The sequence below is a fragment of the Hipposideros armiger genome, unplaced genomic scaffold, assembly GCF_001890085.2.
Source record: "Hipposideros armiger isolate ML-2016 unplaced genomic scaffold, ASM189008v1 scaffold_128, whole genome shotgun sequence".
Taxonomy (NCBI): Eukaryota; Metazoa; Chordata; class Mammalia; order Chiroptera; family Hipposideridae; genus Hipposideros; species Hipposideros armiger.
This window is the reverse complement of record NW_017731478.1, coordinates 1526012-1537835: the sequence shown is the minus strand read 5'-3', so window position 1 is coordinate 1537835 and position 11824 is coordinate 1526012. Positions and strand designations below refer to the sequence as shown.

The 11824-nt window shown below is 51.1% G+C and overlaps 1 protein-coding gene across 1 annotated transcript in view; it reads right to left on the bottom strand.

Moving 5' to 3' along the window:
• RILPL1 (Rab interacting lysosomal protein like 1) overlaps positions 1 to 11466 on the bottom strand; it is a 45830-nt gene extending 34364 nt beyond the window's left edge. Inside the window, exons 1-2 of the mRNA XM_019648884.1 lie at positions 10660 to 11466; positions 4454 to 4604 (exon numbers count right to left, since the gene is read on the bottom strand). Coding sequence (XP_019504429.1) covers positions 4454 to 4604; positions 10660 to 10968 — 460 coding nt within the window. The 5' untranslated portion in view covers positions 10969 to 11466. The remainder of the gene's footprint in view (positions 1 to 4453; positions 4605 to 10659) is intronic.
• Positions 11467 to 11824: the final 358 nt, after the last annotated feature.

Here is an 11824-nt window from a genome sequence, read left to right as displayed (position 1 = left end):
AAATCTCTCTGCCTCCCTCTTCTAAGGACACTTGTGATGGCATTTGGAGTCCACCCAAATAATCCAGGACAACTTCCCCATCTCAAGATCTCGAACTAAATCACATTTGTAAAGATCTTACCATATAAGGTAACATCCACAGTGCCCAAGGATTAAGACCTGATAGTTTTTTTTGGGGAGTGGGAGAGATTTTTCAGCCTTTTACATTGGGGCTGACAGCTAACCCCTGTTCCTCAGGAGACCTGGGCTCAAACACAGATTAACAAAGGAGAAACGGTCCCCATTTCCCTCTCCCCTGGGTCTCAGGAAACTGGACGGATCAACCAGGCCCCCGAGAAGCTATGTGGGCGATTCCTCAGCTATTTTCTCCCTACGTGTGACTCCCCCTCCGAGTTGCTCTGTCCCATCTGGGTCTTTTCCACTGGCCTCTAGCTCCTGTCCTGGGTATCCCCAAGCAGGCGGTCACCACCATGAACGAGCATTGCCAACACCCCTGGGCCACTGCTGCAAGGCAGGGCCTGGGCCTCGGCTGGCGGGACAAGAGGACACTGCATCTCCCCAGAAAGTGTTTCTCAGACACGGTGTGTGCATGCATGCAGGGGGGCTGAAATCAGGTGTGGGCAGAGTCTGTGAAAAGCTACAAAAATGTTCACTGTTTGCTCTCGGGGCACCTGTCCTACCCTTAGTGGGCGGGCACTAAGGGCCCAGCTCATATGATCCTTGGTGGGGGTGTGTGTGGGGGGCGGGCAGGAGGAGCATGAATCAGAGAAAGGAAACCCAGCTCTGTACCCCAGCGACATCATCCACCTTCACAGGTGTCCGAGAGGCAGAGAACAAAATGGTCAAGGGCTTGGGGTCTGAAGCGAGGTGTCTGGGACTCAGTCCTGGCTTTGCCACTTACCTGCTGTTGACCTCAACCCGTTTTCTCGCTTGCAAATGGGAATCCTGTGGAGTCCCCACCTGAGGGACTCCTGTGAGGCCACGCAGGTTAATCTGTGAGACGTGCTCACAATAGGCCTGGCACAGAGGTAAGTCTCCAAGTGTTAGCTGTCATTTTACCCGTAAAACAGAAATACCTGCTCCAAAGGCTGCAGCTAAGATCAAGTCCAAGAGTGGCTACAAGAGCGCCTTGAATAATTAAGGGGCGGGGAGTGTCTTTAATAGACTCACAGGCACTGTTAAAAGCTGGAAGATTTCTCAGCAATTATTTAGTCACCAGCAATTCAGGATCCTGAGATCTAGATTTAAAGAGACATTCGGGCAAGTACACAAGCAAGTCCAAGGACGGTCTCCCAGGAGCCGCATTTATAGTAGCAAAAAGCAGCAATAATTTAAATGTCCACCAGCAAGGAAATAGTAAACAAGGACCTTCCACCCATGGGAAACTATGTAGCCAGCTAAGACTGAGATATACCGTTAAGTGAAAAAGGCAAGTGACAAAATCACAGCAGCACTATTCACAACGGCCAAACATTGTGGAAACAAAAAAGCCAAAATGTCCACCAGCTGATGCACAGATAAACAAAATGTGGTCTGTCCATCTGATGGAATATCTCTCGGCCATAGAAAGAAATGAGTACTGACACACTACAAGGTGATAAAAAACCTTGAAAATAAGATGCCAAGGGAAAGACGCCAGTCACCAAGGTCACATCCGGTAGGATTCCATTTATACGCAACGTCCACAACAGGCAGATCCATAGAGACAGGAAGCAGGCTGACAGTGGCCTGGGGACAAGGGGTGGGAGTGGGGGTGACTGCAAATAGGCACAAGGTTTCTTCTTGGGGTGATGGGAATATTTTTAAATTAGATTGCCATGATGGTTGTACAACTCAATACATTTACTAAAAATCACTGAAAAAACGTATGTTCTTTCCTTTTTACGTAAGGGTGCACAGCTGGAGTTTTATTGAGCTGAAATTCCTACCAACTACTCTTGGCTCCCCCGTAAGGTTCCACACACAACTGCCCTTGGGGACACCTTTTATTGGGCAGCTCCATGTTTGATGCTGTATATACTTGGTCTCAACAATCCTGGCAGTCAGGAGTTGTCAATTCCCGTTTTGCAGGTGAGGAACCTGAGGATGGGACCAGTAGGTCAAGTCCCAGCTCAGTTTTCCTCCTCTCTTGGTGATGGAGCTCTCTGTTCAGAGCCCAAGAATTTTTCCAGACCTTTGAGTGAACCTTTGCCACCCCATCTCCCCAAGCCAATAGCTTTGACACCTGTAATTCATTTCCACATGTGCTAACAAGTAGTTTCTATAATTGCCCTCCAGCTGACAAGACGGATTTCCGAAAACAAGGGGCAGGGAAGCGCTTTTTAATCTGGAGGATTCAGGGAGTGGGTGACAGGACACTGCCAAGGTGGCTGTGAGCGCAGCACCTGGCATTAACTGCTGAAAAAGCAATACAGCTCCATGCAACGCCAGCTGCTCTCAGCAGGCTCTCCCACCCCTCTCACCCCACCTCACGACGGCACCCCTAAATCCTGTCTTCCCTAGACACAGTCTAACTCCGCAGGCTCCACCTTCGCCCAGGGACCCCTCTGCCCAATGTCTGTTCCTCTCGCAGGTGGAAGAAATGCTTTTGTCCTTGTGTTCCCATGGTTTCCCGTGCAAAATAAAAATAACCATGAAAGGCACGCCTGGCATGTGCCCGGTCTCTCTACCCGGTGGGGGTTGCTGCCGAGCGGAAAACGAGCCTCCACGAGCTAACCCTTTGGGATCTGAAGCCATGCTATAATAGATGCCAATTCAGTGCATCTCAAATGGTGCCATGTGGGCTGTTTCATGATGAGCTGGGCAAAGATCTAGAAAGCTGAGCAAAGCTCCACACACGGAGGGTGCTGCGTGCCCACAGGTGTGCGAGGGAGCGGCCCAGAGGGTTTGGGTCCATGCCTGGGGTCCCAAGGCCTCTGGGGCGTCACTGGGATAGGCAGGGGGAGTTCCCAGGTCACCCCCAGAGGCCTGGGGCGTCCTGCAGGAATGTCACAGACAAAAAGATGGCTAGGGGTCCTCAATAAGCCCAACAAACACAGTTACCAGATGACCCTGCAACTCCACTCCCAGGTATAGACAACAGAGCACAGAAAACACCCATCCACACAAGCACCTGTATTGGAATATTCATAACAGCACTGTTCACAAGCGCAGAAAGCTGGCAACAACCCAAAAGTCCATCAATGGAAGAATGGATAAGCAAAATGTGGTCTAGCCATACAATGGAGTGTCATCAAGCCAAAAGAAGGAACGACGTACTCTCTCAACCTTTTTTCCCCCAGCAGCTCAATAAGGAAGTTGGACTAAGTAAAAATAACTCGCAGCAACAATAGTTCACACTTGCAGAGTGTACGAGTACCAGGAACCATTCTTACTCCAAACAGTCTACGTGTATTAATTCATTTAATTCTCACGACAACCTTATAAGGAAGATACAGTTACTCCCCTCATTTTTTACATGGGGCACTTAGGCACACAAAGGTCAATTGACTCAATCAAGGTTACTTAGTAGGTAAGTGTTGGGGTTAGAACTCACACCCAAGTAGTCTGGCTCTAGAGCCCATGCTTATAACCACCAAAACTTTTTGCTTTCATTGCACAAATCACATCTCAACAAAAGAAACCCAAGAAAAAGAGAATTCTAGGACCCAACATTAATATCTATTTTCTTGGTCCCTGCAGTCCTTCTCAGGGTGCTACTTCAGTCTCACAGAGTTGTAACTCCCAAGTTCTGAGCTTCAGGCACCCCACGAAAGTGCATTCTCCATCCCATCAAACATGAGGAGGGGGCTTGTGTGGGGGCCCAAGGTGCTTAGTCACACTAAAGAGATGGGTCTGAGGTTCCCTGAGGATCAGAGGCAGCCTGTGATTGGGAAGGAGGCCGTGAGGGGTACAGAGCGGACGCAGCTCATGAGGCCCAGACCAAACCCCACTGTCTGTCTCTGCTTCCCCAGCACCACCAGCAGAGGGCCCAGGGTGAAGATTCTCATGCCCCAGGGTCTTTGCACTTGCTTCCCTCCCAAGATATCTGCATGGCTCACTCCATCACTCTATTAGGGCTCAAATGTTACCTCATCAGAGAGGCCTTCCCTGATCACCATTATTTCTACAAGTCTATCCCTCTGGTTTAGCTCTTCCATAGCACCCGTGACCATTTGGAACGGTGTTCTCCATTAATTTGTTTACATGTTTATCACCTATGTCCTCCACACTAGAACAGCTTCTTGAAGACCGGGGCTTTGTCTTAGCCAATGTGTATCCCCATGAACAATGTGTATCCCCATTTACAGATAATTCCATTATCTATAAATTAGGCTAAACAATTTCCCTCAGGCAGAGTGACGGGTGACAAAAAGAGACAAAGGCTTGGGAGATTAGAAAGCACCCCACTATTGATAACGGTGGGAACAGCCTTCTCCCCACCCCCACCCCCCAAGTGGACCTCTCCTCTTACCTTCATGCTTCTGGAACTCTTCCTCGGAGAAACTGACATCCTTGTGGGAGAGGTTGGTCATGAGCTGCTTGTTCTCCTCCTGCAGCTGGGCGATCTGGGAAAGCAGGTCCTGTGCTTCCCCTCGCCACACGTCCTCCACCAGCTCCAGCTCCTGCCGAGGCGACGGGCCGGTGTGGGGTTACAGCCTGCCCGGCAGCAGCCTCATCCCCAGACCCTTGGGAACAGCTCGGGGATGCCAGGGCTTTGGGTCTACCCTGTGCCCATGAGAACCAGGCATCAGGCAGGTAAGCGGACAAGGCCACCACTAGCCCACAGAGCAACTTTACAAGTGATAGGAGCCTCGCCTTTCCTCCGTTAGGTTAGAACTGCCCCCAAGGACAACCACAGAGATGGCACTGCACCTGTTCACTAGACAGAAGAGAGAGGGGACGAGCAGGCTACGGGTATCCTAACATATGCCCAACCTCTCTGGGGAGGTCACATCCCTGATCTTCGGACAGACCCTCAGTCAGGACAAACCTCTCTCCAAGAGAGAAAGAGGCTGCAAAGGCCCTGAGGATTGCCACCCAGCCCAGAGTTCCTCATACGTCTGATACGGGCACCATTTCACGCGGTCTCAGTTTCCCTCAGCTGGGGAGCCCTAATATCCAGGTCAACAGGATTGGTGTGAGGATAATTAAACTTTAATTATTAAAATAATTTTGTGGACGGCTATAATGAAAGAAACAGATAACAAGTGTTGGCATGGATATGAAGAAATCAGAACCCTCGTGCATTGCTGGCGAGGATGTAAAATGGTGCAGCAGCTGGAGGACAGCCTGGCAGCTCCTCAGAAAGGTAACTACAGTTACCATCTGACCTAGCAATTCTACCCCTAGGAGCTGCCCAAGAAAAACGAAAACAAGTCCACACAAAAACATGTATGTGAAGGTTCACAGCAGCATGATTCACAAAAGACAGAAACAACCCGATGTCTTGTCAACGGATGACTGGCCAATTCATCTCTACAACAGGATATTATTCAGACAAAAACAGAACGAAGCACTGACGCTCGCTAAGCATGGATGCACCTTGAAAACATCTTACTAAGCGAAAGCAGCCAGACACAGAAGGACACACAGTGTATGATCCCACTAAAGCGAAATGTCTGGAATAGGCAAATCCATAGAGACAGAAAGGAAGGTGGCAGCTATCTAGGGCTGGAGAGTGACAGGTTAAATGAGGAGCGACTACTAACAGGTATGGGTTTTCTTTTCTGAGTAATGAAAATGTCCTAAAATTGACTGTGGTGATGGTGGCACAACTCTGTGAATAGACTAAAAACACTGAGCTGTAGGCTTTACATGGGTGAATTGTGTGGTATGCAAATTATAGTCAATAAAGCTGTTACCAAAAAAAAAGAGGTATTCTGTAAAACCATGAGCTAAGTTGGGCGTTATCGCTGGGGCCTGCATGGAATGCTGGTTCTAAAGCATGGACACTGGAGCTTGCTAACCCGAGTTTGGATCCTGTTTCTGCCACTTACTAGCTGATCTTAGACAAGTTTTTCCATCTTTGGGTGCCTTGGAAATGAGGAAAAACAGTACAATATCTCCCTCTGAGGGTGGTCGTGAGGATGAAATGATTAATATATGCAAATCGTCTGGAATAGTGTCCAGAACCTAGAAAAGGCTAAAGATGTGTGTGCAGATTTCCGTTCCTCCTGCAGCCCATCACAAGCCGGCCCAGGTGGCCAGATGTCAGCATCGCCTCCGTTCAGCCCCTAAATAAGGCTGTTAAGTCCCATCTCCTTTGTTGGGAAGCTCATAGATTGGGGAAATACAAGGTAATGATGAAGTATTCACACAGCTGGCTCAAGGTCACCAAGGAAGGTGAAGGGCAGTGCCAGAGGGCAGAAGCGGTGGTGCAAAGATGGAGTGGGCATGCATCCTTGCCACAGGCCGGCGCAAGCTGAGAGCAGTCAGCCTCTTCCAGCCCCTCCGCCATTTCCCCCTGCTCCTGCCTGGCGCGGGCTGAGCGCACAAGGGGCCCCAGCAAGAATCCAGTCAAGTGTAACTGGCTGGGGTAGGCAGAACAAAGCCCCCCAAAGACGTCCCCTTCCTAACCATGAAACCTGAGAATACGACCTTCATGGCAAAAGGGGCTTTGCCGATGTGAGTCGGTGAAGGATCCTTATAGGATCCTTATCGGTGACAAGAGAGGGACAAGAGGGTCAGAGTTAGAGATGACGTGGCAACAGAAGCAGAGGTCTGAGTTAGAGATCTGAAGATGTTATGCTGCTGGCTTTGAAGCTGGAAGGGACCAGGAAATGGAGCACCCAGAAGCCATACAGCCCTCCTGACCCATTTCTGACCTCTGACCTCTAGAATTTTATCTAGCATTATTCATATTGGTAGTATTCATAATATCATATTATCCAGTCTGATCGTAAATCTGGTTGTTTTGAGCCAGTGGGTTTGTGGCAATTTGTCATAGCAGTAACAGGGATGAATACAGGCTTTAACCCTCAGTTCTTTTTCTTCTTCTCTCAGTGAAATAAAGTGGATGCCGAGAGAGCTGATGCTCGCCTCTGAGCTGACCATGGGGGATTTTATCTTGACTCCATAGCAACTGAAAAGGCCGGTCCCGGAAGTCACCCATGGTTGATCACTTTCTTTGCCTTCTCCCAGTATTAACAGTCCTTAAACTCCTTATGCTGGTTCACCAAGTCCAGCATAATCAGACCCCCTCATCTCCTAACCCTATTCCTCACTCACCCTGCTCTAGCCACACTGATCTTCTTTGTGTTCCCTGAACTCACCAAGCTCTTACCTACCTCAGGGCCTTTGCACTTGTTATGGCTTCTGCCTAGAATGTCCCTCCCCCAATCTCTTTGTGGCTGGCACCTACACTTCACTCAAATCTCAGCTCAGATGTCACCTCCCCAGGGAGGCTTTTTTGACTGCCTCATCTAGTAGACTCCCACCCTGGTGAGTCTCTTTCATATCTACCTGTTTGATTTTCTTGGTACTTATCATAAGCTGAAATTTTAAAAACTTAAAAAAAAAAAAAAAAAGCCTCTCTCTTCACACTAAAATTTCACCATCCCATAGAGTAGCCACAAGCCACATGTGACTGCTGAGCACTTGAAATGCAGCTGGTCTGAACTGAAACATGCAGTAAGAGTTAAACGTCACTGGATTTAGAAGACGTAATACAAAGAATGCAAAATATCTAATTAACATTTTTTTAAACTATGTAAGGTGAATATTCATTCAACTTACTGTGGTGTATATTTTGTAATATATACACATATCAAATCATTATGCTGTACATCTGAAACTAATATAATGTTACATGTCAATTATAAATACATCCCAGTTAAATTTGTTACACTGTTACACGTTGAAAAAATATTTTGGATAGACGGGGTTTGATGAGACAAGTTTTAAAATTAACCTCATCTGTGTGTCTTTTTATTCATGTGACAAGCCATATTGTATTTCTACGGGACAGCACTGTCAGGTCCATGAGTGCAAAGACCTCATCGGTTGTGGTCACCGCTCTCTCCCAGTACAGTGCTAGCTTAGGCACATAGTAGGTACTCAGTAAACATGTTTGTTGAATGAATAAATGAACACATGCTGTTTACATTATATGCAACTCTATCTGCATAGCCACTGCTTTCTAAAACCTATTTGTAGTTTTTTTCCCATTACCCACCCACTGCCTGAGACCAAGACCCAGCTTTCCTTTCCTCTGCATCGTACGTGTCACCTGGGAGGGCACTTTGCATGCTGTGGCTTGTCAATGGTGCTGCAGACTGAGCCACCAGGCAGAACAAGGAAAGAAAGAAGAAAGGAAGGGGGCAAAGAAGCAAAGAAGGGACAGACAGATAAGATCAAGGACATGAAAGATTTTTGTGGAAACTACCTTGGAAGAGCCTTTGAGACCACAGGGGAAGAAAATCAGACTAGATCCCAAGAATATGAAGGAAAGGAGTCAGGGGCTGTGATGGGGAAAAATGACGTTGTCCTCTGAGTGTTGAAACCTCGTTCTCAGTGTTTACAAACAAGCCGCGCCTGTGAACACACTGGTGTTGGCTTCCTAGCTGACAGCGGTCCAGAAGCCACAAGTGCAACTGGCTGGGAATTCCATCTGACTCCAAGCCTAGTGACCTCTGATGTCTCCAAGTGGTGCCTCCCAGCCTGGCTGCATCAGACCTAAAACGCCAGGGATGGCAACATGTCAGGACTTCTCGGTGACCTGGGCTAAACCCCTTGGTCCCTGCCAGTAAGAGGCATGTGAGGATTTCAAAGGTCCCTTCCCACCCTGACTCTCTAGAACAGCGGTTCTCAACCTTTCACAGGGGTTGCCTAAGACCATCGGAAAACATATTTTCGATGGTCTTAGGAACTGAGACACCACTCCTCTATCCGTCTCAAGGCCCACATACAGATACGCCCACATACGAGTACCCGGCGACCCCTGTGAAAGGGTCGTTCGACCTCCCAAAGGGGTCATGACCCACAGGTTGAGAACCGCTGCTCTAGAAGAAATGGAGGGCTCTGGGGTAGGAGTAGGGGGTGCCTGGGTTGAGGATGGGGTCCCCAATATCAGCCTATGAGCACCTCAGTGAAAGCCTCTCCAGGCCTAAAAACCATAGTTAACACTTGTGAGGCCCTTACAATAGGCTAGGCTCTGTCCTGAGCTCTTGATATATATGAACTACTTTAATTCTCATCATGACCCTACAAGACGGGTTATTATTATGCCCATTTTACAGCTGAGGAAACTGAGGCACTGAGGTGAGGTCACTTGTCCAAGATCACACAGGCCGTGAGTGGTAGGGTTTGAAACCTGGCTGTCTAGCTCCAAAGTACCCGCTCCTAGGAATCTTAATATTAATTACAGGGCTGGGGCATTTTCAAGCGCCCAGGGTGATCTTGGAAATGTTCCCTAACTCTTGGGAGCTTGAGTTTCCTTCCTGACCCCAGGGCACAGGGACCTATGAGGACAAACACAATCCAACCTCCCGAACACTGGTGGCTCTTAAGCCACCCACGGACCTGCCCTCAGGTTAAGACTGCAAACACAGCCCGGGTTATTTTCCTTGAAAACACTCAGACCTCAAAAGCATACAATGGGCTATGGCCTGCCAGGGAGGTTCAGAGAGGCCAAGTGTATTTCCTGAGGCCACACAGCAAGCCAGAGCTTGTCAGGTACCGGGATCCTTCAAGGAAAGGCGTTTCCTCCTATTCTCAGTCAGAAGATTCTGACAGGAGCTTCCCTGGGCTGAGGTTGGGGCAGGAAACCACACAATCTCCCACTTCCTTTTCTCCAGGCACCTTGTCTGGGCTACTGGGCCAGTGGGGAGGCCCCGAGTCACGAGCCCAGAGCAATTCTTGTTCACAGGGCAGAGGCTTACCTTTCAAGCTGCCCCAAATCATCTCCTCCCCCTAATTTAAACAGGGGAGGGAAGAGACAGTAGAATTATCTCCACGGGGACTGCGTTTCTCTCAGCACTAACTTGGGACCAAGACCCCCCACTCCACTCACCCTGGTTTCTTCATCTGTAAAATGAAGATAATAATTCCTACCTCACAGAGTCCTGTGAGGATTAAAGATAAAATCAAGGAGGTGAAAGCACCTCAGGGCACAGGTTAATAAACCAGAAGAAGTCCTGGGAAGCAATCTGCAAATAGAAACCTGGAGACAGGTCAACAGCTCAGGGGCTGGAGGTCACATTACCTGTGCTCTCTGGGGGGTTCTGAGGTACAGTGAAAAAAGGGGCCTGGCATCATATCTTGGATAACAATACAGGGCAGAAAGCTTATTTCATTTCTGGAAACAAGCAGTATTATCTAAGCAGTTTAGATAATATCCTATTTAATTCTTATAAGGTGGGTCCTATTACTATCACCATTTGACATGTGAGGACATAAAAGCACAGAGAGGTTAAGTAACTCACTCAAGGTCACACAGCTATTAAATGGTAGAGATGGAACTGGAACTCAGGTCTGACAGCTCAGTCTCTGGGCTGGTACATGGCAGGTGCTCATGGCTGAGCAAAAGTGGGCCAAGGGCCTTCCTCCATCCCTCCCTCTCTCCTCCAGTCGGGTCGCCTCTAATCTAGTCCCTGCATACACACGTGTGCTCAATGCTGACCGGCCCTCTAGTCCCAGCGGCCCCACTGCCTGGATGGGCTGACTGAGGCCACTGCCCACCTTCTGGTGCTTGCGCTCCTTCTCGATGCGGTCCATCCTCTCGAGGCGCAGGCGGTCCAGCTCGAGGCGCAACTCGTCCAGCTCAGGTGCGACGTGGTGGCGACTGACCAGCACCTCCAGGATCTCCAGGACGCGCACGACCTTGGGCATGAGGCGCGCGATGGCCTCGCAGCCGTGCTGGTCGATGACCCGCTCGAACTCGTGGCCCACCAGCGACGCGATGTCGTACACGTCCATGACGGTCAGCTCCGCCACGTTCTTCTCCAGCGCCGACTCGGCCGCCAGCGCCGACCCCCGGTCCTCCTCCATGGCCCGCCCCCCCGCCCGGTCTCTCTCCCACCCCGCAAACTAGTGCAACTCCCAAACTTGCCGCTGTCGAGGGCAGCGCCGGGTCAGGCCCACCTCGCGCCGCGCCGCCGGCCCGCGTTTAGCTGGCCCTCGGGCGAGGGCGCACCCGGCGGGCGACCGGCGTCGGCATGGGCGGAGCAGAGGACCGGGAGACGGGTCAGCGCGCGGAGTGCGGGTCTCTGCGCCCGCTCGGCCCGGAGCCTGCTCTCCAGTGGGAGGAGGACGAGGAGGAGAGGAAGGCGCGCGTGCGCAGGCCCGCGGCGCCTCCCAAGTTGGGAATCCGAGTTGGACGCAATGGAGGCTCGGGGTCTGGCTGAAGAGGGGGGCCCCGCTGCCCTCGGAAACAGTTCTCGCCCGAGGGTCGCCCCCACGCCCGGGACCTGGGAAGGAAGGGCGGCCGCTGCTCCACCGGGAAACTTTGGCGGCGGCGAGACCGGATGACCGCCCCCCCTCCCGCCCACGCGCAGGGATGTCGCGCGCTCCGCCCCGATCCCGGCCTGGAGAGGGGCAGGAAGGGCGGCCGCTGCTCCACCGGGAAACTTTGGCGGCGGCGAGACCGGATGACCGCCCCCCCTCCCGCCCAGGGATGTCGCGCGCTCCGCCCCGATCCCGGCCTGGAGAGGGGCGCGCCCGGCTTCCGCCGCCCGAGGGCGCACTGAGGTCGCCGCCGGCGCCGCCCCCCATCCGCAGATTCGGCAGCCCCCGGCCCCCGACTCCACCCTCCTGCCTCCTCCCCACCGCCGGCGCCCCTGGCGCGTCCGGACGCGCCAACCTCTCCGCCGCCGGGTCCTGGCTCCTCCTCTCCCACTCCCAACCC